The sequence below is a fragment of the Podarcis bocagei genome (genome assembly GCF_964188305.1).
Source record: "Podarcis bocagei genome assembly, chromosome: 14".
NCBI lineage: Eukaryota > Metazoa > Chordata > Lepidosauria > Squamata > Lacertidae > Podarcis > Podarcis bocagei.
Genome location: NC_138139.1, coordinates 14,451,633 through 14,477,877, shown reverse-complemented (window position 1 = coordinate 14,477,877; position 26,245 = coordinate 14,451,633). Strand labels below are relative to the sequence as shown.

The 26,245-nt window shown below is 45.7% G+C and overlaps 1 protein-coding gene across 1 annotated transcript in view; it reads left to right on the top strand.

Annotated features, from left to right (window-relative positions):
• LOC308573249 (NAD(P) transhydrogenase, mitochondrial-like) overlaps window positions 1-26,245 on the top strand; it is an 81,343-nt gene that overhangs the window by 25,798 nt on the left and 29,300 nt on the right. The window contains exons 6-13 of the mRNA XM_081170010.1: window positions 1,012-1,100; window positions 3,339-3,526; window positions 5,465-5,598; window positions 9,777-9,968; window positions 10,756-10,909; window positions 12,671-12,832; window positions 14,756-14,866; window positions 17,235-17,380. Of these exons, the coding sequence (XP_081026136.1) occupies window positions 1,012-1,100; window positions 3,339-3,526; window positions 5,465-5,598; window positions 9,777-9,968; window positions 10,756-10,909; window positions 12,671-12,832; window positions 14,756-14,866; window positions 17,235-17,380 (1,176 nt within the window). The remainder of the gene's footprint in view (window positions 1-1,011; window positions 1,101-3,338; window positions 3,527-5,464; window positions 5,599-9,776; window positions 9,969-10,755; window positions 10,910-12,670; window positions 12,833-14,755; window positions 14,867-17,234; window positions 17,381-26,245) is intronic.

Genomic DNA, 26,245 nt, shown 5'->3' with positions numbered 1-26,245 from the left:
AGATTTCAGGGTCAAAGTTCTTATTTCTTTCTCCTTCCATAATTTTGATTAATCCAATTACAACAGTTCTGATCTTGCTCCTTTGTTTAACAGCCAGTGATTTCTTGACTTTCGTTTATGATTGCATATCTAATAAATTTTATAGGAGTTTGTATCCTACAAATTTCCTGTTTGAGGTGTTCCCTTGATGAATTTTCATGAGGGTTTGAAAATAAAAAATTACAAATCGCTGCAGAAATGTGGATAGCTCAATTTAATGAAAATAAAAAAATTCCTTCCAGTAGCACCTTAAAGACCAACTAAGTTAGTTCTTGGTATGAGCTTTCGTGTGCATGGACACTTCTTCAGATACACTGAAACAGAAGTTGCCAGACCCTTCTATATAGTGAGAAGGTGGGGAGGGGTATTACTCAGAAGTGTGGTGGGAATGGGAGATTGGCAGATAGCTGAGATGAGCCTATCTGCCAATCTCCCATATGGCAGAACAACACGGCTACCTATCTGTAACTGGAATCAATTTAATGAGAAATTGAGAGGACCGTAATTGACAGATCCTTCCAACCCTACCTGCTTTCTTGCTAGGCCAATGAGCGAGCTGGCAAGCATCTATGGTTGCACCACCACTGTTGCCTAAGCCAGAGCAAAAGGCAAGTGAACAAGCAGGTTGCAGTGGTGAAGAGGAGAAGCAGCTACAGGGGGGCCCTTGTCAATGGGCCCCCTTGTGGAGTGTGGACCCTTGACCCTAACCCAACCATGCTGAACTTTGATGCCAATCCTGGATTAGTTATCACGCCATGGTTTCCTGTCTTGTAAAAGTTTGCAGTGAGGCTTGAGACTAATAAGCAGACAGTATGTTTGCTCATGGTCTCATTTCCAAATATTCCATAGAGGAAGATTTGGGCCATCACTTTCTTCCTTTATTCTAAACCATTTTATCCTGCTTAAGTGATGTGTGCTTTGTTCCAATAGTGCATCTTTGTTGCTATTTATTGCTGTCGTTTTCCTTTCTAGATATTAATCATTGGTGGTGGTGTAGCTGGCTTAGCTGCAGCCGGAGCAGCTAAATCCATGGGAGCCATTGTTAGGGGATTTGATACCAGGTATAGTAATAATAATAATAATAATAATAATAATAATAATAATAATAATAATAATAATAATTGCTATTTATACGCCGCCCATCTGGCTGGGTTTCCCCAGCCACTCTGGACAGCTCCCAACAGAATGTTAAAAACACAATAAAACATCAGACATTGAAAACTTCCCTAAAAAGGGCTGCCTTCAGATGTCTTCTAAAAATCAGATAGTTGCTTATTGCCTTAACATCTGGTGGGAGGGTGTTCCACAGGGCAGGTGCCACTGCCGAGAAGGCCCTCTGCCTGGTTTAACTTGGCTTCTCGCAGCGAGGGAATCACCAGAAGGCCCTCAGTGTCCGGGCTGAACGATGGTGGTGGAGACACTCCTTTAGGTCTACTCGGCCGAGGCTGTTTAGGGCTTTAAAAGTCAGCACCAACACTTTGAATTGTGCTCAGAAACGTACTGGGAGCCAATGTAGGTCTTTCAGGACCGGTGTTATAGTAACTCAAATCCTCAGACCGTAAGCTGTTGTGATTCTTACAGAAACGCAGGGTCTTTAAAGATTGCTTACGGTGTGCACATATTCCTTTCCTGCTTGCAGCCTATGGTCTTACCAGTGTACCTACACCTCTTTGCAAATAAACCAGTAACTGAGCTTGATTTAATAAAAAGCAAAGATGAAACTCTGAAATCCACGGTTGGGTTGCAAAAATGTGGCAAGCTTTTGAGATCTTCCAGAACTCTTCATCTGGCAAGTTGTTACACAAAGCAGGGTGTGAGCAGAGCCGTCTTTCCCAGTGGGTTTACTGGCGCGTTGTGTCAGGGCGTCCGCCTCTCGGGGGCGCCCCAGTGAGTGGGGGAGCTGCACGGCTTTGCCGGCGGCCTTCCCTTTCTGTGATGGCCTGGGATTCAGATTTGGATGCTGAACCTGAGGGATCCCAGCCTGCACAGGATTCCCCGCCTCCAGAACCAGCTGAGCCGTGGCTGGGGCATGAGCCTGAAGGGTCCTCACCTGTGCTGGATCCTCAGGTGCAGGCATCAGCTGAGTCTGCTCTGGCTCCTGAGGTGATGGAGGACCCATTGCCTGCAGGTGCTCCACTCTCAGCCCCATCAGAGGAAGCTGAGGTTGCCTCTGGGTCCGGTAACCCTCCAGCCTCTCCTGAGCTGCAGAGGCTCAAGGCAGAGAGGCGGAGGGAACTAAGTTCCAGCAGGAGGAGTGCTCGCCTCCAGGCCAGGGGAGGCGAGTCACCAGAGGATCGGGGCCGCCCTATGCCTTGGGGCAGATGAAAGCCGGCCAGCCCCAGTCCCAAGTTGCGGGAGCAACATTGTTGGTCGCTAGTTCCTGCCTGAACCCTGTCCTGCTTTCCTGCCTGAGCTCCTGACCCGCCCTGGCTCCCTGCTTGCAAGCCTGTTCCTGACTTTGCCCGACTCCCTGCCCTGCAGCCAGCTTTAGCTACTACGGACTGCCTCCATGTTGCACCTTTGACCATGGACCGGACTTGGACCTTGCCTCTCGGGTAACCCATGGGACCAGCACACCTTTCCCTCCAGCACGCCCACCAGCTGTGCCCCATCAACCATATGGCTGGGGGGCATGCAGCTTCCTTCCCAAGCCTCCGTGGGAGGAGAGTGATCCCCGCAGAGGCTTGGACAACTTCAGAGATTGGGGAGTGGGGCGCCGGAGGCATCTTTGCACCATGACGCCAGATATGCTTAAGACGGCCCTGGGTGTGAGTTCTAGAGAACTTGTCAGCTTACCACATTTGGTTGGTATTGTCCAAATATGGACTTTGGAGTTCTTCCTTGATGGACACTCTGCATATTAGGTTAAATAAAGGTAAAGGGACCCCTGACCATTAGGTCCAGTCGTGACCGACTCTGGGGTTGCGGCGCTCATCTCCCTTTATTGGCCGAGGGAGCTGGCGTACAGCTTCCGGGTCATGTGGCCAGCATGACTAAGCCGCTTCTGGCGAACCAGAGCAGCGCACGGAAACGCCTTTTACCTTCCCGCTGGAGTGGTACCTATTTATCTACTTGCACTTTGGCGTGCTTTCGAACTGCTAGGTTGGCAGGAGCAGGGACCGAGCAACGGGAGCTCACCCCCTTGCGGGGATTCGAACCGCCGACCTTCTGATCGGCAAGTCCTAGGCTCTGTGGTTTAATCCACAGCACCACCTGCATCCCTATTAGGTTAACTACCTGTGGCTTGGAAAAGATCTGACTTGGCAGCGCCTGTGAAATTCTCCCCAATTTGCCTGCAGGCCTCCAGCTCTGGAGCAGTTCAAATCTCTTGGCGCGGAAACGTTAGAAGTGAGCATTGCTGAAGCGGGAGAAGGCGTCGGAGGGTATGCAAAAGAGATGTCCAAGGAATTTATCGAGGCGGAATTGGCCTTATTTGCCAAACAGTGCAAAGAGGTGGATATTGTTATTAGCACTGCCCTTATTCCAGGTACTGTACAACTTTATAACAATTCCAGATGCCCTTGGCAGAGTGTGCTCCTGATCCAGTCACCAAGGAGGCAGCCAAGAGGAGGGGCTGTAGCTCAGATGTAGAGCATCCCAGTTTGGACGCTGAAGGTCCCTGGTCCAACCCTTTGCATCTCCATGGGGGACTGAGAAGGACTCCCTGCCTGAAACCCTGAAGGGCCACTGTCCATCAGTGCACACAATATTGAGCTAGATGGACCAGTGGTCTGACTCAAGATAAGACAGCTTCCTATGCCAGACATTCCTCCTCTGAATTCTTTGTGAATTGCATTGTACCTGGTGGGTGGGCATGTGATACGAGATAGCTTCTACTCCATCTGATTGTGCATGAAGAACTTGGGTGTTTGTGTATTACAGTGGTACCTTGGTTCTCAGACTTAATCCGTTCCGGAAGTCCGTTCCAAAACCAAAGCGTTCCAAAACCAAGGCGCGCTTTCCCACAGAAAGTAATGCAATTTTTTGTTTTGTTTTTGTTGTCTTTTTTAGTTTTCGAATGTTGATTTTTGTGTGTTGTGTATTGTTGTGTGGAAAATACTAATAAAATTCATCTATTAAAAAAGAAAGAAAGAAAGAAAGAAAGAAAGAAAGAAAGAAAGAAAGAAAGAAAGAAAGAAAGAAAGAACCATAATGCAAAATGGATTAACCCGTTCCGGACTTTTTAAAAAAACCCTAAAACAGCAATTTAACATGAATTTTTACTATCTAACGAGACCATTGATCCATAAAATGAAAGCAATAAACAATGTATTGCAGTCATGCAATCAATCAATCAATCAGTAGCTGAACTCGGTTCCGCACAGTCACGAAAGAAAGAGCTGCGAAAACAAAAACACAAAATAAATAGCAAAAACAGACAGATCTCAGCATAACACTCAAAACGGAAGTGTGGCACCTCAAATCAGGAACGTAACACTCAAAATGGAGCACGTTCGGCTTCCGAAAAAGGTTTGCAAACCAGAACACTTACTTCCAGGTTTGCAGTGTTTGGGTTCCAAGTTGTTTGAGTACCAAGGCGTTTGAGAACCAAGGTACTACTGTACATGGTACCCAGGTAATTTATCCCAGGTAACTGACAACAGGGACAAGAGGCACTGAGGAAAGAGCAAGCAGAAAAAGACATTTCAAAGCCTTAGGTAAAACAATAGAAGAGGTCCCAAATTCCTGCACCTAATATTTCAGTATTAGGCCTTACAATAAAAATGATGCATGTTTTATTATTATCATTATTCATTTGTTTCAGCCTGCCCTCAACCAAAATATCTCAGAGGAGGGTACATTGATGGTGATGATGATTATTTAATTTCTATACCGCTTCATTTATTAAAAATATATTTCAGTGGTGTACAGAAAAACGAAACAACAGACAACTTAAACAAAAATTTTACAAAAATACATAGTTACATACGTATAAAAAGGTTACATTTATACAAAGTTACTAATATATAGAGATCAATACCAATTCATTTTCCTTCTGACACACCCTCCCTCTCAGCCTCTAGGTTTTCACCCAGGGTCCATAAAAACATAGCAGCATAAAGTGCATTAGCAAACTTCTGAGGAAAATATGGGACCAGGAAAAGCTCAGGCTGCAAGAACTACAGATGAATCCTCTTTTCATGCATGTGTGAGACTATTAAGGGTCAAGACAGGAGGGTTATGCGAGTTGTGACCTGGAAACCAAGTGCAAATGTACAGAGCCCACCCTTGATCTTCACACTAACTCCACCCACATAAAATGCAAGAACAGGCAGAAATGGTATCAAACCAAATCATTCCATTATTGCTTTATTGTATGTGGTTTTGTTGGTACCTGCTCAGGCTTTTTAAAAAAATGCTATGCGCTGTATTAAAACTGATGAGAATTCCCATACTTCGTTTCTTTTCTTGCAAATTGCAACAGGTAAAAAAGCTCCTACCCTGATTACTAAGAATATGGTGGAGTCCATGAAGGATGGCTCCGTGATTGTTGATCTTGCAGCTGAGGCTGGTGGCAATGTGGAAACCACCCAACCTGGAGAGCTTCACATTCACAAGGTTTGTAGACGGCCTGTTTGGGACACTTTGTCCCCCTCTTGATTAATGAGATGCCTTGCTTTGTTACATATGGGTCCTGCCCTTCTTCCAAGGTTTCCACAGCATTGTACCTTGGGTTCTCAGGTGGCCCCACATCCAGATACAGGCTAAGACCAGATCTTCTTGACCATATCAGATACTTTCAAGGTTCCTGCTCCTTCAATAATGTAGCTAGGGAAAACTAGAATTGTGCTACTGATCTTCCAAGGAAATAAGTTGACCCTGGGCAAAATTTCCTCTTCCTTCCCATTGAAACTGTTTTGGTCATATTGATCCATCTAGCACAGTACAGTTTCCTTCAACTGCCAGCTGCTCTCCAAGATCAGAAGTCAGCTGAGATCCTTTTAACTGGAAGTGCCAGGGATTCATCCTGGCACCTCTGACATGCAAATCAGGCGATGTACCACTGAACTACAGGCCCTTGCCCATTGCTTGTCATGCTTGCATTTTATGATGGGGTGGAGAACCTGGGGCCCTCCCAGTGTTGTTGGACTCCAACTTCCATTATCCTTGAACCTCTTCTTTTTTGGTGATCATTCGTAGCCGAGTAAGATTGTCTTCCATGAACATGGTCTTAACAGTGAGTGCATAAGTGACTGTGGAAGCCATTTCTGGATCCATACGTCCTTCCACAGTGGGACACAGGTTTCCAGGTGGGAGTTGACCACGGTGAGGGTTTGGTAAAGGCTGTTCTCCAGATGGAGTGCTCGCAGGCCAGTGTTTCCCAGTTGTTGGTGTTTATACTACATTTTTAAAGATTTGCCTTGAGAGAGTCTTTGACACTCTGTTGTTGACCACCAGCATTACGCTTTCCATTTTGAAGTTCGGAATAGAGTAGTTGCTTCGGAAGATGATAGTCATGACCATGCTGGCTGGGGTTTATGGGGGCTCCACCCCTATGGCATATGACTTTATTCTTTATGATTTTATAATGAATTGATTTTAGAATGCGGTATTATTTTACTGTTGTTAGCCACTCTGAGCCCGCCTTTGGCTGGTGAGGGCAGGATATAAATAAAATTTTATTATCATTATTATTCATTCATTCACTTTCCACCCCATCACATTTTGAATATTATAAGGGCATCTTCTCTCTTTTTTTGTTCTTAAAAAATGCTTCCATTGTCTATTAGAGTAAGGCTAAATGGCTTTTCTTATACTGTAGAGTCTCCAAAAACTGGGTGGAGAAGTGGTGGGTGGGTTTTTGTTTTTGCAAATGTGTGTGTGTGTGCGCGTACACACACACTGGCGGAGGAAGAGGAGTGCGGGGGAAGCGCACCGCCCCCGGCAGCGCGATCCCGGTGGGGTTCCATTGCGGCTACTCCCCCACCCACGCTGGGTGCCCCACCCCCACAGGACGCGCGCCACACCCCTTGGGTGGCGCCCCCACCCCCGAGATGCATGCCAGCCCCGCCTGCTCTCTGCCCCCCCCCCCGGTGCTGGAGCATGAAGCTCCACCACTGTGTGTGTGTGTGTGTGTGTGTGTGTGTGTGTGTGTGTAAATAAAGTAAATATATTGTCTCCAGCATCCTAGGAAAGGCAGTGGTCTTCTAGTGATTTCTTACTTACCTCTTCCCAGAGCTTTTACCAGTGGTGTGTAGAGCTGCTAGGAATCACTAGGACTTCATTATAGAGGAGGAACATAGAGTCCGTTGTTGGTTCTAAAGCCCTGTAATATTTGCCAAGGTGAACAATGGAATGAGTGACTTAAGTGCAGCAAAGGCTTCAGTGGTGTGTCTAGGGATGAGGGCAGGGGAATTTGATTCAGTTTAAAAGTGCACTTACCTAATTTGCCCCTTTCCAAAACAGTGCACAAACTAAAACACAACCAACCTTTGAAATTCACATTTTTCTGATTTTTTTCAGTGCAGTTCTCCAGTCAAACAGCGTATACAAAAAATGCATGTGCTTGGATAAGTTGTGCATAAAAATGCATGAAAATAACATGCAGAATATATGATAGAGTAAGGAAAATTCCTCTTCAGAAATATTAGACAAAATTGCATAAAACGTGTGTTTTAAAAGAAATGTGCACTAAAATGCTGATGGATTTTAATGAGGACTCCCTTTTTTAAAAGTGGTGTTGTATCCAACTACAGTGGTACCTCACAAGACGAATGCCTTGCAAGACGAAAAACGCGCAAGATGAAAGAGTTTTCCGTTTTTTGAGTCGTTCCGCAAGACGAATTTCCCTATGGGCTTGCTTCGCAAGACGAAACGTCTTGTGAGTTCTTGCGAGTTTGTTTCCTTTTCTTAAAGCCGCTAAGCCGTTAATAGCTGCTAAGCCGCTAAGCCGCTAAGCCGTTAATAGCCGCTAAGCTGCTAAGCCGCTAATAGCCGCTAAGCCGCTAATAGCCGTGCTTCACAAGACGAAAAAACCGCAAGACGAGACTCGCGGAACGGATTAATTTCGTCTTGCGAGGCACCACTGTAAGTCCCACTCAGAGCAGACCCACTGAAGAAGTAGGGCCGAGTCAGTCATGTCCATTAATTTAAATAGGTCTACTCTGAGTAGGACTAGCATTGGAAACAACCTATCCATGAGAGCGCATTGCTCTTGTGATAGGAATTTTGAGGTCTTAGATATATGGTAATGTTTATAAGTGTACCAACCAAGCACGTACATAGATCAGCACAGGAAGACCGACCTGGAACCATTTTGATTCCTAAACTGAGCAAATGTTTCCTCTGCAAGGTCAAAGTGGGAAACCTCCCCATTGTCTCTTTCCTCACAAATCCTGTCTTAAGGGCACATTTAAGATATGAATAGGGTGTGAGCCTGTGACCTGGCCCAGGAACTAAGTATTTATCATTACAAAAGACTGGCCAGGCTCCCCAGGCAATCCAATCAAGTAACCTGCCAGACAGGAGAAAAACAACATTCAAATTTCTGTTTAGACCGCCTTTTTTGTGATGTAGGTATGATGTATCTGGGGGGGTGGTCTTAGGTTACACCCCTTCTGTGATGTATGTATGATGTTTCTGGGGGTGGTCTTGATCTACAGGGTGGCAATTTCAAAAGTCTTTATAAGGCCTTGCGTGCCATTGTTCTGGGTTTCTCCTCCTCTCCTGCAACAGATCAATAAAGATCAAGCTTACTAGCTGCTTTGCTTCTCAATACTCTCTGTTTGACCTCTGTTATCTTCTCCTACCAATAGGGAACCTATGTAAGGACTCTATATGGGCTCTTGGATACCCCATAAGGGAAAAGGGCAACTTTTGTTTACAACACTCTTCAGAGGACCACATATTCACAGTGACCCATAATTAATAAGCATACATTCCCTACTTCCATGTCTGGCTGCCAGTCCAAACCAGGCAGACAGAACCATAAAGGACTAAAGAATACCAATCAATATCCAGATTTTCAAACCAAACAAGGTATTTCACAGGTGGGGGATTTGCAGTACAAGTATGTACCCAGCCTACAATGTATGGGCATTTATTTCACAGTGCCGTACCCAACATAACTGGTGTTTTGCTAGTGAATAAAAGGCTGTGAACTCAGTATGCACTTAAAGTCAAAACTCACACACTCCTTAAAAAACCTAGAATCAGAATGTTCAGGTTTTCTTTTTCATTTCTTTTCTTTTTGAAACAACGACAAGGGGATAGTTATGATATTTTCTCACTAAATGTATTTGCTTACAAATTTCTCAGGACTAATTGGAGTGCAATTAATCTGCAAAGTACATCTTGTAACCATGATAGCATCGGGCAACTAAGAGGTGTTTTCAAACCTTTAAAATGCATTTTGCTTCTTCATTCTTGAAATAAGCACCATATGACTGTATAGCTCATTCCCCGAATGGCCTCCCAGCTTGTTCAGTCATTGGCTCCCGGTCAAAAGTAAAGCCTTTCCTTTCCCCTAAGCAGCAACACAAGCCGTTCGTTTTAAAAAGGAGAAACCACTTAACTTGTAAAATGAAGTGTCAGAAAACCCACAGACATGTGCAAGGTTTGATTTAAACCATTCAAGAAGGCATTTGGGCATATAAGTGGCAGATAAATAAATAAATTCGCTGTTGGTTCTGAAAGGTGCTCCAGGTCTGGGCAAACTGCATGAGGAAAGTTTCGAGACAATGCATGAGAAACACTTTTGGGAAAATAATAATGTTTGTTTATTTCGTCTCCCCCAGGGCGTGGTACATATTGGTTACACAGACTTGCCAAGTCGCATGGCAACTCAGGCCAGTAGCCTTTATTCAAACAACATCTTGAAGTTATTAAAAGCTATTTCTCCCGACAAAGAATACTTCTACTTTGAGCCAAAGGATGATTTTGATTACGGGACTATTGATCATGTAATTAGAGGGACTATGGTAATGAAGGTGAGATTCTCCTCCCCCTCCCCCTTCCCAAAATACTTCAATTAACAGTTTAACAAATGCATACAGAAACCCAGTGAAACCCAGACTCTTAAAGAATAAAGGGGGAGTATCCAAATGCACTTAATGGAACACAAGATAAAGATAATTTAAGAGTTGTCACTGCTGATTCTTTGCTTGAGGCATGAGTCTGGTTTTGCACCTGCAAGAGCAGCCAATATTGAACCCTCCAAGTGTGGTTGGGCTACAGCCCCCATCAGACCCAGCCTGCAGCACCAGTGGTCTAGGATGATGGGAGTTGTAGTTCAACAACATCTGTAGGGCACCACTTTGGGCCGCAGGTGGTGCTGTGGTCTAAACCACTGAGCCTCTTGGGCTTGCCGATCGGAAGGTTGGTGGTTCAAATCCCCGCGATGGAGTGATCTCCTGTTGCTCTGTCCCAGCTCCTGCCAACTTAGCAGTTTGAAAGCACGCCAATGCAAGTAGATAAATAGGTACCACTGTGGTGAGAAGGTAAACGGCATTTCCGTGCGCTCTGGTTTCCGTCACAGTGTCCCATTGCGCCAGAAGTGGTTTAGTCCTGCTGGCCACATGACCCAGAAAGCTGTCTGTGGACAAACGCCGGCTCTCTCGGCCTGAAAGCGAGATGAGCGCCGCAACCCCATAGTCGCCTTTGACTGGACTTAACCATCCAGGGGTCCTTTACCTTTACTTTTATCTTACCTGTGCAACAGAGATCCCACCCGTTATATTATGACTGTAACCTAATTAGAATTTTTCTCTGCTACAGGAAGGGAAAAAAATATTTCCTGCGCCTTTGCCCAAAACCGTACCACCTGCTGCCCCAGCTAAGCAAAAAACCGTCCTGGAGCTAGAAGCAGAAAAACAAGCTTCCATCTCGCCATTTAGAAAGACCATGACGTCAGCAGGCGTTTATACGACAGGTATTTCATCTTTTAAAAAATGTATAAACTGCATTGACTACACATGTTGGGGAAAGTAGCCTTGCACCTGCCTTTTCTACCAACTGTGGGTACAGCTGTAACATCAGAAACTGGTTATAACATTTGCACTGGATTTGCACCTGTAGGCCCAAAGCAGAGGGCAATTTCCCAGATTTTCCGTGATTTTAATGTGTGCCAGCCTCACCATTAAGCTGAGTGTAGCAGCCGGCTTCAGGCAGCTGACTTTGGTTGGCATGCAGCAGCTGCAAATTATTCATTTATTTATTATTATTATCATTAGTTGTTTTAGTGCCAGGGAGGAGAAGAGGGGATTGGGTAGTATGTACCTTGACTGTAGGATGCCATTTGCTGTCCCCCCGTCCCCAACAAGGCAGCAATATTTCTTGGTCTGGTCCTCCTGATAGCAACTTACACATGTAGTGCTCATGTAAAAGTTGCACAGGGCAGGCACCTTAATCCCAGAGTGCATTTACTAAACAGCTAGGGTGGGCAGCAGTGTGGAGTTTTGCTGCTATATATATATAGGAAGGACGCGGGTGCCGCTGTAGGTTAAACCACAGAGCCTAGGACTTGCTGATCAGAAGGTTGGCAGTTCGAATCCCCGCAAGGGGGTGAGCTCCCGTTGCTCGGTCCCTGCTCCTGCCAACCTAGCAGTTTGAAAGCACGTCAAAGTGCAAGTAGATAAATAGGTACCACTCTGGCGGGAAGGCAAATGGCGTTTCCGTGCGCTGCTTTGGTTCACCAGAAGCAGCTTAGTCATGCTGGCCACATGACCCGGAAGCTGTACGCCGGCTCCCTTGGCCAGTAAAGCCAGATGAGAGCCGCAACCCCAGAGTCGGCCACGACTGGACCTAATAGTCAGGGGTCCCTTTACCTTTTTATGGGGACGGCGTGGGGACTAAAGTTTTCCTCAGACTGGGATTTGTCAGGCTGCATATGCAGCTCTGTACGTTTTCCTGTTTCCTCCATGGGGAGGAAAATGCCCACACATTGATGAGCATAGAAAAGTAATATGTTAAGGAGACGAGTTCTTCTTTCTTTCTGAGATGTGCTGGGACTATTTTAACGGACAGGCATTCAGATGTGCAACTCGCTGCTTGCTGTGGTTACAGGCCCCAAAAAGCTTTAACATGTTGTCGTAAGTTACGCAATCCCAGTGCTTCTTTCCCCTGAGTAACCAGACTATTCACTTAGAATTGGAAAACAGACAATTGGTTGGTTGGCTAGGTCAGGTTTCCACCATCAGCAAAAGATAAAACAGACAGAGAAGGTCAACGCAGTTTCTCTCATCAGGTAATGCTGAAGATCCTGTGTGGTCTGCTGCATATTTTAACCATTTTCAGATGCTCCAATTGAAACTTTTCTTACGAAGCGAGAAAAGAAGTCAATGGAGAAATTAGTGCCGTTTTTTTTCATTTCGCTCTTCTGGGTGCTCTATCATTCGATGATTTCTTCAGACAAAATACTTAGCATCTCAGAATATGGCATTTCCGTTCCTGGATGCCAAAGTGTTCTGGAACAGGCAACTTGGCAAAGTGAACTCTATCCCAGGCAGGTCTCCCTTTTCTGGCAAAAGCAGAGAATGCAAGTTATGCCTATAAAACCCTATTTCAGAAGGCTGCTCCTGCTCCCGTTCTTGTTGTTGTCAAGGTCAAAATGTCAATGAGTATGGGTGTGGGCTGATGATCTGGGTTTATTTGAAAGAAAAATGCATTTTTGATTTGATGCCTTTCTGTTTAGGCCTAACAACGGTTTTAGGGCTGGGCCTCATTTCTCCTAATGCCGCTTTTACGCAAATGGTTACCACCTTTGGACTTGCTGGAATCGTTGGCTACCATACTGTTTGGGGTGTGACGCCTGCTCTTCACTCACCCCTCATGTCAGTAACTAATGCAATTTCTGGTAAGTCTTGACTCTTGTACATTTTGCTTCTGTTTTGTGTGGTGATTACCATAGAGCAGGCTCACTTATAAGAAAATTCAGAATGAATGCACTTATTCAGATTCGAGGAATGGCCGTCCCAAAATAAGTGGCAGCCATGGTAGATTGGCTTCCATATTTTCTCTCGTCATTGGGAAATTACTTAATACAATAGCAAAGATACCCAAAGACTGCTCATTGGTTGAAGTTATCAAATGCAGCCATCATTTGGGGAAACCCAAGCAGATGGGCTGAGAGCCAGTGTGGTGTAGTGGTTAAGAGCGGTAGTCTCGTAATCTGGGGAACCGGGTTCGCGTCTCCGCTCCTCCACATGCAGCTGCTGGGTGACCTTGGGCCAGTCACACTTCTCTGAAGTCTCTCAGCCTCACTCACCTCACAGAGTGTTTGTTGTGGGGGAGGAAGGGAAAGGAGAATGTTAGCCGCTTTGAGACTCCTGAAGGGGAGTGAAAGGCGGGATATCAAATCCAAACTCCTCCTCTTCTTCTTCTTCTTCTTCTTCTTCTTCTTCTAAATAATGTATTATTATTATTATTATTATTATTATTATTATTATTATTATTATTATATCTGAGAACACTGTAGTGTAGGATTTCATCAGAAGCTATAGGACTTGATTGTCCATGCATTACGTCAATCCAAGTGGCCAATCCAAGTGTGGCTTAATATTTCTGTGGAAAGCCAGCAATGTCCATCAGGTGAAGTACACATGCTCTAAATGCTCTTTGAAAACAGTTCCTGCTTGTTTCGCATAGCAGCACGTACTGAAGACCTTTTTTTCTCCCATTCTGCCTTAAGATCTGCAACTGAGGCCCTATTCATGAGTGTGACAGGGCCTTCTCTGCAGTAGCACCCCATCTCTGGAATGACCCTCCACACCTTGGAATTGCACCTAGCACTGACATTGCTGACATTTGTCATTATGCATCTCTTTGCTCAGGCCATTGGGAAAGGAATGAGATCCGTAAAAAGCCACTCAGCTTGCTGCTAGTTGATTGGGTGTATTTTAATCATGTTTTATAATTTTGACACAGTTTTTGTTTTACAGGTTTGTTGTTTTATTGCTGTATTCCAACCTGGGTCCAGTTGGTAAAGGGCGAGTTAGAAATACAATCCATCCATCCATACCAACCACAGGGTTCTTTGACATTGCTGAGGGACAGTTCTATATAGCCAGCAAGTTTTCCCTGGACGGTGTTATTTCAGTCTGCAGAGTGAAAGGTTTGAATGCCCTTTTCCAAATGAAGAAGAACAAGACTCCCTTCACAGAGAAAACTAGCACATCAGAAAGATTTGTGTGAACCATTCTTCCAGCTAGTTTTCTAGCAGAAAGTTTTTTTCACATCTGTGGTCAAGTATTCAAATATGAAATCCCTCACCTGCAGATTTATGGCAAGAGGTCATGGAAAAATGCTGCCATTTGATTTTAGACTTGTCTTTTACTTTGACATAGCAATCTCCTTATGGTCCAGAATCTGAACTTGGCCTGGAAGCCAGTGCAGGTGCTCTTGACTCTGATCCTACTTTGGGATAGTAACTTTACAATCTTTGCTGTTTTATTTCTCTGTAAGAAGCCAGCCCTTGATAAGCAATTTCTGATAATAATTAACATGGGGCAGTGTGGATTTAGCAATTTTTGTAGCTTGACAAGCTCTGACGTCCTTGCACTGTCAGTAGAAGCTTCCATCCCTCCCCTTGAGGTGGTGTTTTTTTTTTAGTCTGCTTGCTCAGAAGAGGAGCAGAATGATGTTGACATTTTGAATAATCACCATATTCAACCACAACAGGAAACATCTGCTGTATAATTCAAAGATTTTGAAAAAAAAGTTTACTAATTACACATTCCTTAGTTATATAAAGTCTAAACCTGTTCTGTTTTTCCTTTAGGACTTACTGCTGTTGGCGGTTTGGTGCTGATGGGGGGCTCATATTTTCCTTCCAGCGTACCACAGACATTAGCTTTACTGGCTGCGTTTGTTTCATCTGTCAATATCGCAGGTACAAATGTACTAATGTAAAAAATATTTTTATTTATTATTTATTTATACCCCACCCATCTGGCTGGGTTTCTCCAGCCACTCTGGGAGGCTCCCAACAGAATATTAAAAACATCAAACAATAAAAAGCTTCCCTAACCAGGGCTGCCTTCAGATGTCTTCTAAAAGTCAGATAGTTGTTTATTTCCTTGACATCTGATGGGAGGGTGTTCCACAGGATGGGTGCCACTACTGAGAAGGCCCTCTGCCTGGTTCCCTGCAACCTCACTTCTTGCAGTGAGGGAACCGCCACAAGGCCCTCGGAGCTGGACCTCAGTGTCTGGGCTGAATGATGAGGGTGGAGATGCTCCTTCGGGTATACTGGGCCGAGGCCGTTTAGGGCAATAATAATAATAATAATAATAATAATAATAATAATAATAATAATAATAATAATAATAAATTTTATTTATTCCCCACCCTCCCTGGCCAGAGCCAGGCTCAGGGTGGCTAACACCATTAAAATTACAATAGAAACATAATGGGGGGGGGTTAAAAATGCAATTTAAAATGCAGCCTCATTTTAAAAGTAGCCCATAGATCAAAACTGTAAGGGGAGGGAAACATAAGGGTCAGGCTGAGTCCAAACCAAAGGCCAGGCGAAACAGCGCTGTCTTGCAGGCCCTGTGGAAAGACGTCAAGTCCCACAGGGCCCTAGTCTCTTGTGACAGAGTGTTCCACCAAGTCGGGGACAGTACTGAAAAGGCCCTGGCCCTAATTGAGACCAGTCTAACCACCTTGCGACTTGGGACCTCCAAGGTGTTGTCATTTGTGGACTTTAAGGTCATCCGCGGTGCATACCGCAGGGCATACCAGGTGCTTTAAAGGTCAGCACCAACACTTTGAATTGTGCTCGGAAACATACTGGGAGCCAATGTAGGTCTTTCAATGTGGTCTCGGTGGCCACTCTCATTGACTCATTTAACAGCTCTCAAGACTGTGCCCCCAAATAAATGCTCACCCCTTCCTCCGTGTGGATGGCTGTTGTGGATCCTTGTGCTCAGTCGCCATCCCTTGGCACCGGGAATGCAATGGGGGAATTCCCCTGGCTCCCTGTGTAGCTGGCTGGAGTTCCCCCCAGCTCCTGCTCTTTAAATTGTCCAATGAGAGGCCTACTCTGTAGGGTGTGCCTCACTGGCTGAAAGAACATTGGCTGCCAATGAGGCATAATAAGCAGAATCACCTTCCGCCCTCAGTGCAGTTGGCAGAAGAGCTCTACCTACTTATTTAACAGCTCTCAGGACTGCCCCAATTTTTTTTCTGCCTGAAGCAAAGCAGAAAAAATTACCCACACAAAAAGCTGCAGAATACAGTGATGCCTCGCAAGACGAAAAGAATCCGTTCTGTGATTCTCTTCATCTAGCGGTTTTTTTCGTCTTGCGAAGCAAGCCCATTGAAGGATTAGCGGATTAGCGCTATTAGCACTATGAGAGGCTTTTAGCAGCTTATCTGCTGATCGGATCAGCTGGCAAGCAGCTTAGCGCTATTAGCGCTATTAGCGGCTTATCTGCTGATCGGATCAGCTGATAAGCGGCTTAGCGGCTTAGAAAAAGGGGGGAAAGGGGGGGGAACAGCAGGAACTCGCAAGACATTGTCGTCTTGCGAAGCAAGCCCATAGGAAATTTGTTTTGCGAAGCACCTCCAAAACGGAAAACTGTTTCGTCTAGCGAGTTTTCCATCTTGCGAGGCATTCGTCTTGCAGGGCACCACTGTACCCAGTTATTTTGACACCTGAGGCAGAGGATCCCACAAGCACCTGCCCCCCTCCTTGGCAGTAAAAATGTAATAATAATATGTTGAATGACTTAAAATTTGATGGAGTCTTAGTCTTTAATCTGGGTAACTTTATCACAGCTAGAGATGGAGGAGAAACCCAGTTTGTATTTCAACATGACGCTACCCACTTTCCGAAACTATCAGAACTGAAACTCAGCCAGCCTTCAAAATTTGCCCTTCCCTGAATTTTGCAATGTGGTTCTTCAGCCAAGTAAGATGTAGAAAAATGTGCACACTAGAGTAAAGTGTGCATCCAAATGCATATATTAATGAAAATTTCATACAAGAATGCAGTATATTGTGAAAAACCGCTTTGCAAAAGTGAGTATATTAGATAAAATTGCATACAAACGTATGTGTATTAGGAGAAATTTACACCAAGATGCTAATGAATTTTCATGCGAGCTTTTTTTTTTTAAAAAAAATGAAAATGGTTGTGGAAATGTAGTGAATTGAATTTAAGCCTGGAAAATTGAGAAACAGAGAAAAATGAAATATTGGCCTCTAGCTCTTCGTTTTCATTCTAAAAATCCATGTTCCTTTTTTCCCAACAGGTGGCTTCTTAATTACCCAGCGAATGCTGGATATGTTTAAACGACCGACAGATCCACCAGAATATAATTATCTTTATCTTCTCCCTGGAGGGGTATTTGTGGGAGGATATGGTGCGTCTCTTCTCAGTGGACACAGCATTGAGCAGGTCAGAAATCATTTCTCTAATTTTTACCATCCATTTGCGTAGATTGTCTTAGCAGAGATGATAAGCAAGCCAAATCAGTACAGTGGTACATCGGGTTAAGTACTTAATTCGTTCTTAACCTGAAACTGTTCTTAACCTGAAGCACCACTTTAGCTAATGGGGCCTCCTGCTGCTGCCGCACGATTTCTGTTCTCATCCTGAAGCAAAGTTCTTAACCTGAGGTACTATTTCTGGGTTAGTGGAGTCTGTAACCTGAAGCGTATGTAATCCGAGGGACCACTGTACTTATGAGCTACTCTTGTGGATCGAGGGCCCTGACCCCGCTAAGTGAAATAAATACACATGGACACGTGGTATAAGGTTAATGGGCAAGAAAAGGCCACAACTTTATTGATTACAGCGGTGAAAAGGTATTGGCTTAGGCATTGGATGACTATAGGTGGTGGGTTTATTCAACAGTAGGTGGAGCCTGTTGATGCTCATCCAACTATAGGCTCACCCCCTGATGTCACCGAGGGTCGTGTCATGGCCTCCCGCCAAGCAGGCATCAGACGGAATACACGACCGCCAGATTCCTTTAACGAAATAACCCACGGTAGATAGCATAGGCGATGGCCACACTCGCTGCAGGACGACGAGGACTGAGGGGGAGGAGAAGGTAAGGAGGGGCAGGGGCTAAGGCCCCTGCCAGGGCGGAGTCCGGGCTCCCGCCCACAACCACTCCCCTCTCTTGCAGGGAGGAGAGTCTTTAAGTAAAGCCAGATCTGGATTAAGGGGATGAGGAGCATGCACTACATATTGTAACAACATAAATATAACATAAAGTTATCAAAAAATTAACTAAAATTAAAGTAATAAATGCATTGAAATCAAAGGGGAAATCTTCACACACAAATCATTCACTACAGTCATTTTTTCAAACAGATGTTTTCTGGTTTTGACAGTGATGAAATCTACGATGTCTTACCTCTAAGGGGCTCAGGGTGGCATTAATAATAGTAACAGTAACAACAACAACAACAACAACAACAACAACAACAACAACAACAACAACAACATAACACCGGTCCTGAAAGGCCTACATTGGCTCCCAGTACGTTTCCGAGCACAATTCAAAGTGTTGGTGCTGACCTTTAAAGCTCTAAATGGCCTCAGCCCAATTTAGATGGGAAACCCAGCCAGATGGGCAGGATAGAAATAATAAATTATTATAATATTATTATTATACCTGAAGCAGCATCTCCACCCACATTGTTCAGCCTGGACATGGAGGTCCAGCTCCCAGGGCCTTCTGGCGGTTCCCTCCCTGCGAGAAGTGAGGTTACAGGGAACCAGGCAGAGGGCCTTCTCAGTAGCGGCACCCACCCTGTGAAACACCCTCCCATCAGATGTCAAGGAAATAAACAACTATCTGACTTTTAGAAGACACCTGAAGGCAGCCCTGTTTAGGGAATATTTTAATGTTTGATTCTATTTTTAATATTCTGTTTTGAGCCCAACCAGAGTGGCTGGGGATACCCAGCCAGATGGGGAGCTCCCAATAGAATATTAAAAACATGATAAAACATCAAAAATTCAAAACTTCCCAAACCAGGGCTGCCTTCAGATGTCTTCTAAAAGTCAGATAGTTGTTTATTTTCTTGACATCTGATGGGAGGGTGTTCCATAGGACAGGCGCCGCCACCGAGAAGGCCCTCTGCCTAGTTTTCCCTCTCCCTTGTCTTTACAATGTAGTTAGCCATTTCCAAGAGGAACAAGAACAGAAAAAAAGAAACATGGTGTCAGTTTTCAGCCTGCATTTTCATTTACTTTAAACAAGAATGTGGGCAAATGGGGTGATATGTTTTATTTTTTGGACTGCCTTACGTTCAAAACAAAGCAGGTGAACAAAATCATATTTGAAAAGAAAACTGACAAATGCTCTGCAACACTGGTCACACAACAGGTATAAAACATTGGCTTTTTTTACCAACAGCTGTATAGGGGGAATCCATTATTTGATATTGCTTAAGAAAATACCTACAGTGGTGCCTCGCAAGACGAAATTAATTCGTTCCGCAAGTTTTTTCTTCTTGCGAGTTTTTCGTCTTGCGAAGCACGGTTTCCCATAGGAATGCATTGAAAATCAATCAATGCGTTCCTATGGAGACCGTCCAGGGACAGAGGGGAAGCGCCGCTCTGTCCCCTCTTTTGAAGCAAGGGGCGGAGGGGAGAAGATCGCTTCTCCCCGTTGCCGCCCCTTGCTTCAAAAGAGGTCCGGGGACAGCAGGGAAGACGCGCTGCGCTTCCCCGCTATCCCCGGAGCTTGCGGGGCAAGCTTCGTTTTGCGAAGCAAGCCCATAGGGAAATTCGTCTTGGGAAGCAACTCGAAAACGAAGAAACCTTTCGTCTTGCGAGTTTTTCGTCTCGCGAGGCGTTCGTCTTGCGGGGCACCACTGTATACACTTTCATACCTGTTGCTTAGATTATGTGGGGTGGCCCATTGTTCTTTCCATCAAATAAAAGACAAAACAGAGCTGTTCAATAAAAAGTCTCTTCTTTTATTCAATCTCCAGAAGTGTCTACTGAGCCAAAGCTTAATTGTAGACTAGAACAGATGTTGACAAATTATTTTCAAGATTCAGAGCAGCGAATTGGCATGCAGCCCCTTCTAGAAGTGCATTGTACCGTGCAACAAATACTGGGGAGAAATATTCATAATTGCATCTACACTTTACACTAATATTCTACTGCCAAATTAATATACAGTGGTACCTCAGGCTACAGACGCTTCAGGTTACAGACTCCGCTAATCCAGAAATAATAACTCTGGTAATGAACTTTGCTTCAGGATGAGAACAGAAATTGCACGGCGGCAGCACAGCGGCAGCAGTAGGCCCCATTAGCCAATGGCGTAGCGTGGGTTGTCAGCACCTGGGGCAAGGCAAGTAATTTGCGCCCCCTAACCCATGGATTTGCACCCCCTAACCCGCACCACACGCCTGGCAACCACCCCCTTCACAGTGGGCGGCAACCCGGCGGCTCGGATCAGATTCGCACAGCCAGCACTGCAGTGAGAGAGAGTGAGTGAGCCATGTAGGGGCAGAGAGCTGCGAGTGCGAGCGCCCCCCCCATGTTGCACCCGGTGCGGCCGGCCCCCCCTGCAACCCCACGCTATGCCACTGCCATTAGCTAAAGTGGTGCTTCAGGTTAAGAACAGTTTCAGGTTAAGAACGGACCTCCAGAACAAATTAAATTCTTAACCCGAGGTACCACTGTATATCTTATGGATTATCTCACTTCATATGTATCCTGCTCTTCCTCTAAAGAGGTCAGTGCAGAATCTGTAGCAGATTTAAAGATGTTTTGAAAACAAATACTAGGAAAGATCAAGGGAATAGAAATAGAAATACTGTTTGATCCTATTTGAATGTCAGATGTCAAGGAGATAAAGAACTATCCAGCTTTTAGAAGACACCTGAAGGCAGCCCTGTATAAGGAAATTTTTAATGTTTGAAGTTTTATCGTGTTTTTAATATTCTGTTGGGAGCTGTCCAGAGTGGCTGGGGAAACCCAGCCAGATAGGTGGGGTACAAATAATAATAATTAAGAATTATTATTATTATTATTATTATTATTATTATTATTATTATTATTATTTTCAGAAAAATGAGAACAGGAGAACTTTGCTAGAACAGGCCAAAAGACCACATGGTCCACATACTCTTCTCATAAAAAGGAAAAACAGTTAATATATTATTTAATGATAGCAGCAAAGGTACTGGTGGCCTGGCATTGGAAAACAGAGGAATTTACCAACAGTAAGAGACTGGGAGTCAAAATGCTGGACTTAAACTCAATCTGCAAGATTAAGTTAAATCTGCAAAATTAACCAAATTGGAGAGAATAGAATAAGAGCAGAATTTAACTGCATTAAATTAATGAACATTTCTATTCAACATATTATTAAACTAAAAGTACAGTTGGTTACAAAAGTAAGTTAAAATTGGGCAGTATAAAGATGTGAGAGGTGTCATGTTTTGTATTTTGGCCTGTCTATCTCATACAGTTTGTATAGTTTGATCAGAAATTTTAAATCAACATCTTAATCAATATATACCAAAAGATAAAACATTTATGTTATTCCTATTGTAGAATCATAGAACTATAGAATTGAAAAGGGTCAACCCACTGCATTGCAAAAATCACAGTTTATAGTTATCATTATTATTCTTAGACTTCTTAGATACTTGTTACCCAAAGGTCTCAAAGCAACTTACAGCACATTTGAAAACATAAGCATAAATACATTATAACCTTTTTTAAAAGTATACATCAGTTATTTATTTTAACTTTTCCTTTTAGAGAGAAGAAGGGCATATGCTGTATGTCAGGGAACTGCCATCGGAGGAACAGGTGGTGGAGGGGCTCAGGGAGGTAGACAGAGACTCAACAGCTGAAGCAGGAACCAGCAGGGGGAGGAGTGGATCTCTGAGGGAATGCGAGCAGGTGGGAGGGCTCAGAGACACTTCCAGCGAGAACAGTGGGGAGGTATCTGAAGCTCCCATAGGGAGACCCACGCCTCGCCGGAAACTGTCACGCCGTGAGTCCAGAAGGCGGGTTTCCGTTAAGGAGCTCTTATGCTGGAAACGATTCCGAAAACAACCACTGTCGGAATCTACAAGTGACTAGGGCAGACATGTTTGAGGAGCTCTGTCACACACAGAGGTTTGTGGAGTTGCACAAACTCTGAGGGACCACGATTTTACGCACAAGCAGCTAATCATCCCATCACAGCATTCCGACAGTCTCTGTACGCTGCCTGTGCAGGAGAAGGCATCATGAGCGACCCAGCCGGAACTGAAGGAGCAGGGGTTGGAGCTGGTCCAAGCTTGGAAGAAAGGTACCGAGCGTTGGAAATCCAATTGGCGCTGCAGACGGCGAGGCTTGAGGAGAGAAGGGCTCAGGATGCAGACAAGAAGGGGAGAGCCACCCAGTTCACCAGAAAGGTACCAGGATTGGTGCAGAAATTTGGGGGGGACCCCAAGGACTACCATGCCTTTAGAACAGAGATGCAATATGCCCTCAATGTGCAGTTTGATGAATTCCCTGATGAGGAATCGCGAGTGGCTTTTGTGATTGGGCATCTTGAAAAAGGGGCGAGGGACTGGGTTAGACCCCTGATGGCAACGCATAATGACGTCCTAAAGGACACCATGAAGTTCTTTCGTGCAATGGATCTCATGTTTTCCAGCGATATTGAGGAGGGAGTGGTGCGCAGACAGTTAATGGCTTGCAAGCAGGGAAGCCGATCTGTCCGTGAGTACTGGACTGAGTTCACCATGCTGGTTCACAGATTGGGGTGGGATTTATCGGCGGCACCTATTCAGATGCTATTTGAAGAAGGTCTTTCTTCGGCTGTGAAAGACGAACTGTCCCGGAGCCCCAGAGCGGTTTCTATGGATCAGCTGACCAAATCTGCGCTGACCATAGGAGCGCGCCAGGAGGCGAGAGCCTTGGAGAGGCGGGAAGGTAAGGGGGAACGTTGGAAGGAGTTCCGCATTCCAGACATTCCTGAGCCAGCTTTCCCGCCGGCAGAGCCGATGGAAATCGGAACAGCGCGCGCGCGCGCAGTTTCAAAGCCCAGTGAAGGGGGTAGGAAGGAGGGAAAAGGCGCCCGGAAGTGCTATCTCTGCCAACAGCCAGGTCACTTTGCCAGAGTCTGCCCCCAGAGGAAGGAATGGCAAGGGATGGTGGGAGCTGTTGAGGGAGGAGTGGAAGAGATATCGGAGCAAGTAAAAGCCAACGCCTGGCTGCCACCGTCGGGGCACAGCAGCCAGGCCAAAGAGCAGTGAAAGTGCCCACGCCAGAACCTCCCAAACCTGCCCTAGTGATAGAAGTGTCACTAGAGTTGCAAAACGGATACCCTCTGAAGATTAAGGCGCTGTTGGACTCAGGCAGCTCCTGCAATTTCATGAGCAAAGAGTTTGCAGCTGAACACCAGATACAGACGATCCCTTTAAGCAACCCCCTACAGGTGACCACGATCGATGGCAGGGAGCTGTTGGGAGGGGAAGTCAGCTTGCAGACCGTCCCAATGATAATGAAGGTGGCAAGGCACACAGAACTGATAGCGTTTAATGTGGCCACCTTGGGAGGGGCTCCCATTATTTTGGGGATGAGCTGGCTGGCGTTACATGATCCACTGGTGGGCTGGCATCAGAGAGTGGTTTCCTTTGGTTCCGCACATTGCTTCGAACACTGCAGGGAGGGAAAGGGTTCAGCAGGAGCCTAAGCTACCCTAGCAGGGACAGAAGTAACGGAGAAGGTGAAGGTACCACGACAATACGCAGATCTCAGTGATGTGTTCAGCGAAAGGGAAGCTGACCAACTACCCCCGCATAGACCCTTCGATTGTCAAATCAATTTACTGCCTGGGGCGCAGCTCCCCGCAGGCAAGTTGTATGCCATGTCAGACAGAGAAATGCAGGAGTTACGAGAGTTCATTGACAAGAACCTGAAGAGGGGTTTCATCAGAGAGTCAAGAGCGGTGGGAGGTAGTCCAGTGTTTTTTGTGGATAAGAAAAACACGGACAAGCCGAGACTTGTGTGTGACTTTCGGGCCTTAAACGCAGTGTCAGAACCATTGGCCTTTCCCATGCCTAGAATAGATGACATTTTGAACAGGGTGCGGAAGGGAAAGATTTTTACCAAGCTGGACCTAAGGGGGGCGTACAATCTGATACGTATAAGGAAAGGGGATGAATGGAAAACCACCATGTTCACCCCTTTGGGGGCATTTGAATATCTCGTTATGCCATTTGGATTACAAGCAGGCTCAGCGTGCTTTCAATCGCTGATGAACCACGTACTAGGGCCTTTGCTTTACAAGAATTGTGTGGCCTTCCTGGATGACGTGTTGGTGTATTCTGAGAATGAGGAGCAGCATGTGAGAGACGTCAGAGAAGTGTTGCGCAGGCTGCTAGCCAACCGGCTGTGGGTGAAACTGGAGAAGTGTCAGTTTCATACCAAGGAGGTGGAGTTCCTGGGGTACCGCCTGTCAGACAAGGGATTGGCTATGGATCCCGGCAAGGTCCAGGCAGTGCTGGAATGGAAAACACCCAAAACAAAGAAGGATGTGCAGAGGTTCCTAGGGTTTGGGAACTTTTACCGTAAGTTCATCCGAAACTTTGCCCACCTGACGGCGCCCATAACGGACTGTCTCAGCAGTAAGAAGAAATTTGTTTGGACTGAGGAGGCGGAGCGAGCTTTTGAGGAGCTAAAAAGGGCCTTCGCCTCTGAAGAACAACTTCTGCATGTGGATTTACAAAAAAAGATGAGAGTCGAAACGGACGCATCAGACAGAGCCATAGGGGCGGTGCTTCTTCTGCAGCCAGGGAAGGAGGAGTCAGAGTGGAGACCGTGTGCTTTTTTTTCGTGAAAGCTGAACAAATCCGAGAGGAACTACACGGTGTACGATCGAGAACTTCTTGCTATTCATGAGGCTTTTCGGAGATGGAGGCACCTGCTAATTGGCGCACAACATAAGGTGCAAGTGTGCACTGACCACAAGAACCTAGAGTATTGGAGAATGGCACGAGTGCTCAACCAACGGCAGTTGAGATGGGCCCAGGAGTTCTCCAGATTTAACTTTGAGATTTGTTATGTGCCAGGCCCAGAGAACGTTAGGGCGGACGCTCTCTCACGTAAACCTGAATATTTGGAGGGGGAGGGAGCACCCGAAGAGAGACATGTCATTCCAGAGGACCGCTGGGTCTGTGGGGCGGCATTGGTGGGGCAAAGAGAACTGGTAGAGGGAACGGAGAACGATGAATACGCACAGGACAAACTCAGGGGACTCAGGAGGGAGGGAGATAAACCCGGAGGTTTTGAGGAGAGAAACGGGGCGTTGTACTACAAGGGAGCGTTATATATACCTGAAGGAGAGTTGAGGGGGAAGGTACTCAAGCAGCTGCACGATAGCCCCACAGCGGGGCATTTTGGGCAACACAGAACCATGTGGCTGGTGACCAGGGAATTTTGGTGGCCTAAGGTCAGGGAAGACGTGCGGGAGTATGTGAGGAGTTGTGACCAATGCCAGCGAGCCAAAGGGGAAAGGCGGGCGCCGGCAGGGTTGTTAGAACCGCTACCCACACCAGAAAGACCATGGGAAGCAGTGGCCATAGATTTCATGACTGATCTGCCAAGGTCCAGAGGGAAAACAGCCATCATGGTTGTGGTAGACCTGTTAACCAAAATGGCACACTTTATAGCCTGCTCACATGCGGTCACGGCAGAAGAAACAGCTAAATTGTTTGTAGAAAATGTGTTTAGGTTGCATGGCGCCCCCTTGAGGGTGGTTTCAGACCGAGGGAAACAATTTACTTCCAGGTTCTGGAGGAAGCTCGTGAGCTTACTGCATGTAGAGGTTAATTTCTCGACTGCCCGGCATCCTGAAACCAATGGGCAGGCGGAAAGAGCCAATGGCATCCTCCAGCAATATTTGAGGTGTTATGTTAATGACAGAGAGAATGATTGGGTGGAGAAGTTGGCATTGGCGGAATTTGCCTACAACAATGCGGAGAACGTGTCCACGGGGATGAGCCCCTTTTTGGCTAATTACGGGTGCCATCCCAGGGCTTTCCCAGGGGGGGAAGGGGAGAGATGGAGCGTTCCAGCTGCCGAACAGTTCGTAGAAGAAATGGAAGCGATCCATCGCCAGCTCCAACTTAACTTAGACAGGGCCAAGGAGGAATATAAGAGGCAGGCAGACAAACACAGGAGAGAAGGTGAAACCATTAGGGTGGGGGACCAAGTGTGGCTGTCAACCCAAGGGTTACCCTTCAAAGGGGGTTGTAAGAAGTTAAGACCCAAAAGATTGGGCCC